General features: G+C 39.0%; 1 protein-coding gene across 1 annotated transcript in view; it reads right to left on the reverse strand.

Annotated features, from left to right (window-relative positions):
- The window catches only part of LOC122090139 (seipin-1), a 7,495-nt gene extending 3,103 nt beyond the window's left edge, over positions 1-4,392 (reverse strand). Inside the window, exon 1 of the mRNA XM_042659987.1 lies at positions 3,722-4,392. Within this exon, the coding sequence (XP_042515921.1) occupies positions 3,722-4,201 (480 nt within the window). The 5' untranslated portion in view covers positions 4,202-4,392. The remainder of the gene's footprint in view (positions 1-3,721) is intronic.
- Between the last annotated feature and the right edge of the window lie 988 nt (positions 4,393-5,380).

Here is a 5,380-nt window from a genome sequence, read left to right on the forward strand (position 1 = left end):
AAAAAAAAAAAAAAAACTTATATATGAAAGAAGGTACTTCCTGGTGGGCATCATATTATTCCCATACATGAGTTGCAAAATTTATGTTGACTCTGTTTAGGGATAAAGAACGCTGTAGGGCTTCGTAGCACATGCCAATAATTGCCTGCATCTATCTGTCTCCTCTCTCTTATGAAATTACATATTTAACCCTATTGTGGGAGGAGAGAAACACAAGGAGGCATAACATAAGCTACGGAACCGGACAGGGAACTCAATTCCTTCTATTTATTTACAAAAAATGATTGTCTATTCTTTGATCTTTATGGACTTTTATAGTGTGACAAATCGAAGTCCCACTAGTGATGCTATTACTTTGATGTGAGGAATAAAATTCTTCATAATTTCGTTGTTTGCACGGATGCAAATAGGAATCAGTTCCTAGCATCTTCTTGGAACCTTCCTCTCTTCTCTCCTCCCCCTTAGATTGGGCATCTTCTTTGGTCCTTCCGCTCTTCTATTCTCCCCCTACTTTTTTGTATCATTCTCTTTTTTTTATTGTTTCTCCCCCCCCCCCTTTTATTGTTTCCCTCCCTTCTTTTGCTTGTTTCTTCCTCCACCCCCCTTTTGGGTTTGTCCCCTCTTAGGGGTTGAGGTCCATCTCTTTAGGATTTGGTAGGGATTTCTCTCTAGTCTAGCCAATTTGGCTTTGTATATTGTATTTGTTTTTCTTTCCTGATTTAATATAATTTTCATTCACCCAAAAAAAAAAGTACCACTAGTGATAATCTTATAAATAAATTGCATAAGGAACCCAATTAATACTCAAGTGTTACCAAATTTACCTTATGTGACGAATATGTTCAAACTGATTCAAGGACTGAGTCAAACGGGCTAGTCAAAATAACCAAAATAAAACCCAATAATATACTTTAAGTGTCACTAAGTATATTTTGTGACATGGATTCAACTGGCTCAATTACAGTCTCAAATGGGCTTAGCCGAAATGCCCAAAACTTAGAATTAAAAAAATAGTTTTTAATGATGCCACCGATCATCTACACCTATTCTTTAACTTTATGGGCTTTTAGAACGTTGTGGCTATTCCTAAGCCTCTTAATGGAAATCTCATAAATATAAGACATGAAAACTCAATAGTGTCCTCAAAAGTCACAAAATGGTGTCTTGGTTACCCAAAAGTTTAACTTACAAGACTTTGTGACATTTCTAATCATGATGTAAGAGATCATAGCGTGGTGACATACAGTGCCTTGTGACATTTTTTCTGTCGTCACAATCTGTGAAGCACTTGTGACATTTAAAGAGAGTATTAAAACATATGAAAACATCCTCCCAAACAATCATGGGAGTTCACGAAACCGTCCTCCCGAACCATAATTGGAGTTAAAAAAAAAATCCTGAACCTTAATGGGAGCGCAAAATAGAGTTCTCTTGTATCAAGTGTGTTTCATAGTTAGTTCCCAAAAGGCCCGTAATCTAATTCAAATTCAGTAACAAAACAAGTCCTTAATTGGTTCTTAAACTAGTAACCAAAAAACCCCTTAATTGGTTCTAACCCAGTGGACAAACATGCCTATAATCAGATCCAAACAAACCCTTAAACATGAGACAAACTGACCCTTATAATCATAAACCAATGATACCCTTAAACATGAGTCAAATAGACCCTTAATCATAAGACAAACAGATCCTTGCAACAAAAATAAATCATACCAAACATAATCAATTTACAAAAATAATTTGACCGAGTTAGCTCGCTCAATAGGGAGTCAGACTGCTGGGTTGGACCATCGAGTCGGGTTGGTGAGTCACCTATGTGGGTGTTGGGTAAAGCCTTTGGGTTACCCAGTCGGGTCTATTCGGGTTAGTGTGCCCAATGTGTTGGGCCTCTATTAAAATAAAAAAAGGGCCCAAAACAGTAAGCCTATAAACTTTAATAAAACCCAAAATTTACTTTTATACAATACCATATGACCCAACCAAAAGAGGAAAAAATAGGTCCATATTAAAACGGTTTAAAAAAATATAATGGCTGGTTTTATTAAATAAATAAAGGGGGAGGCTTCCCTAAAAGGCAGTGTGACTCCTACACTAGTGTGTGGGCCAATGGGAGAACTAATAGAAGCATTAATAGAGATGAAATTTCCACCTTCCATAAGGAGTGGGGTGGCTATTTCACCACTCATTGTGTCTAGGTGTGGGGGCCCACATTATCTTTTAGGCTTCTTTTTCGTATATATAAAATAGGGATTGAGTTCCCAATCTGGTTGCATAGCATACACTAGCATCTCCATATGTCTACCTTTCTCCGCTCACAATAGGGGGGATGAGGATCAATAGTCATCTTGCGTAGCTTATTGTCCAATGCATTTTCGCATTATGACTCAAACTCCAACATACTGCCAACTCTCTATACTGTTTTTGTTTCTACAATGTTGTCTCAAGCTAGCAACATGGATGGATTATTGCATATACTCTCTACAAAACCAGAACTAGAACCACATATAACTTTAGGGAGAGGGTTCTCTACTCGGCAGCATGGCCATCAATCACAATGTATGCGGAAGCATCAACAAAGATGGGATTTAGCATTCACGAGGCTGAGCTTAGGCATGGCCACCACACTACTAAGTACTAAGTAGGGTTATTTTTCTGATAAATTTATAACTACTCTAACCCCTTTTTTTCCATCAACAAAATGGGGGTCACTCCTAATATGGAGTATCAAAGTAGGGGGGTGTCAATTCCAGGCCTGCCTCGGTAGGCCCAATCAAGCCCGACACATTTATGGCCGACCTAGACCGGCCCGATTAATAAATGTGTCGGGCGTGAGCCGGACACATATTTAAATAGGTAGTACATGGTACAGTCACCTAGCCCGACAGGCTCCCAACCGGCCCAACATATTTACAAACCCGACTTGAGCCGACTCCTTTAAGCCCAACCTAGCTTGACCCCTTTAATACTACTTGTATTTTTTATTTATTTTTAATACTATTTGTATTTAATGCTAAGGCTATGTAATATATACAATTGAAATGGGGATGATTGTTATATGAACATTCATCTTTTTTATGCATAGCTTAATTGATTTGAACTTGCTAACTTGGGTTGCGCAGGCATAATTTAATCGATTTAAGTTCCATGGGTTAAAAGACCGAGTACCTTAGTAACTTAGCCGCTTTGCCCATCTTTGGTTTCATCCATTTTAACTATTTGATCTTTCTTTGTTATGCCATCTTTGCCTCATTTTATTGGTATTCCTCTTCAAACACATATAAGGGATCAATTTTAAAGAGGACCCGTTTAATGTTAAATAAGTCTATAGCCGAGTTAAGGTCTGTTTACGATAGTCCGATTAAAACTCAAGACCGACTAACCCGATTATCAACCGTACCATGCTCGCACTAGCTAAGCCTATTTAGCTAAATGGGCATGTTTACGATGCAGGCCTAGAAATTGGCCCAGCCCAACCAGACACGACCGAGACCAGACCGGCCGGCCCGGCCCGGCCCGAACACTTGACACCCCTATATACCCCTATATCGAAGTTGCACTCCCACTCACACTTAATATAATGGGTTACAACATCCACTACTTTGTCCATTCAAAATTAAAGAACAAAACAAATGGAAATGAGGAAATCTGAATAAAATTAAAGAACAAAGCAAATGGAAATGAGGAAATCTGAGGGAAAAAAAAACCCAGATCGGTTCTTTACCTGGAAGACTCCAATTCGGCGGTTATAATAGGATTCAGGCACGAGGAGCACGAGAGAAACATAGAAAGTGTGACCTGACGGAATAGCCCTCTTCCTCTTCCCCTGCATATCACCACCACCCAAAGAGTACACAGCAATTGGGTGAGGATCTGTGTAATCAAAATGCAGAGGCTCTCTTACAAACAGTGGCTCTTCAACCCACCACTGAACCAACCCAACACCCATAACAATGGCAACAACCAACACAATAAGCAGTACAAGACACACATAAGCAGCACCCAGAAACCCAAATCCGAGTTTCCGTAATACGAGGACGCCACCGGAGGCGACACGGGAGGGGACTCGGGTGGCTGCATAGACGGCTTCCTCGGCGGTGCCTCTTGCCTCGTCTGCTCTGTGTAGTGATTCTGATGAGGTTATTGAAAGGAAAGAAAGGAAAGATGATATCTGCTTGGAGATGAAATCTACTTGGAAAACCATGAGTTTTATGAACAAAGAAGCTGATTTTAGTATGAAAAGGTCTTCTTCTGGTGGAGGAGGAGGAGAAGATAAAGGAAGAGGATGGTGGTGGTGGCGACTAATGTGCGCCTGAATGGTGGCTTTTGCCGGTGGGTTTCCATTTCTGAAGGAATGTAAGACTGTAAAGAGTCGATTGGATCTCTGGTGTTTTGGCTCTGTCGACGGTGCCTTACGTGGAGGCAAAATGGAGGAAAAAAGAGAGAGGTGTCGCAAGCAGTTGTGAAGAGAGAGACACGTGGTTTTAATTTTTAAATTTCTGAGAGTTAGATTCCGGCCTCGTAGTTTATAAAGGACAAGCCAAAGTTTAATTGGTTACCGGAAGAGATAAGCTAAACTTCATCCGTGGATGAGGTCACATCCTCTGTAACGTCCGATGAGTATGAGATGATTGAGAGCATTTGAATACATATTTTAAAGAATTTATAATCACTTGATGTTCATTACATCAATGCAGCGGTTGCAATCGATACTTCAAATTAATACTTGATTGGTTTGAGTTGAACCACTTGAATTATTCATGCAATTTTTAGAGTCTCTCTTCAAATTTCAAAGGCTCTTATAGGTCCACTCCACAAAATTAGCCAAATAAGTCACTAATTGAATTGTTTTCTTTGTTGGTTCTTAATTTATTTATATTTGATGATTGTAATGCTATGCACGATAAGGGTTGAGGAAATATGAAAATCAATCAAATTAAAAAAGGTTTCGTAGTGGAGAAAAGGTAATGAGTCATTGTACATTTCACTCAATTCCCTTATGCTTTTTTGGAAGGTAGATTTATTGAGGTAAATACATCCATGCTTTTGTTTTAGAAAATATATAGAATGAAAGTTGATTAGCATTTGAAGATGATAATGTGCAAACTCTATTATTTTGGGTCTTTAGCTTCAATTGGTGAAGCATTTGGAACATAAGTATGATTCAAATTTGTTCCGAACGGATGGTGGTTCGAATCCACCAAGACCCTTCTGATATTTTCAATACCAACCACTCTTGAACAGGTCAACTTAACAACTGAACTACCAATCTTTGCTGTAATATGTCAATGGATTATAGTAGGATACTTTGCTTCCATAAGTTGCAAACCTGGTAGAACTTGGTCTCACAATGTCCCATGTATGAATGAGCTCTACTCTCTTT

This window comes from Macadamia integrifolia, chromosome 9 (genome assembly GCF_013358625.1).
Source record: "Macadamia integrifolia cultivar HAES 741 chromosome 9, SCU_Mint_v3, whole genome shotgun sequence".
Classification (NCBI taxonomy): domain Eukaryota; kingdom Viridiplantae; phylum Streptophyta; class Magnoliopsida; order Proteales; family Proteaceae; genus Macadamia; species Macadamia integrifolia.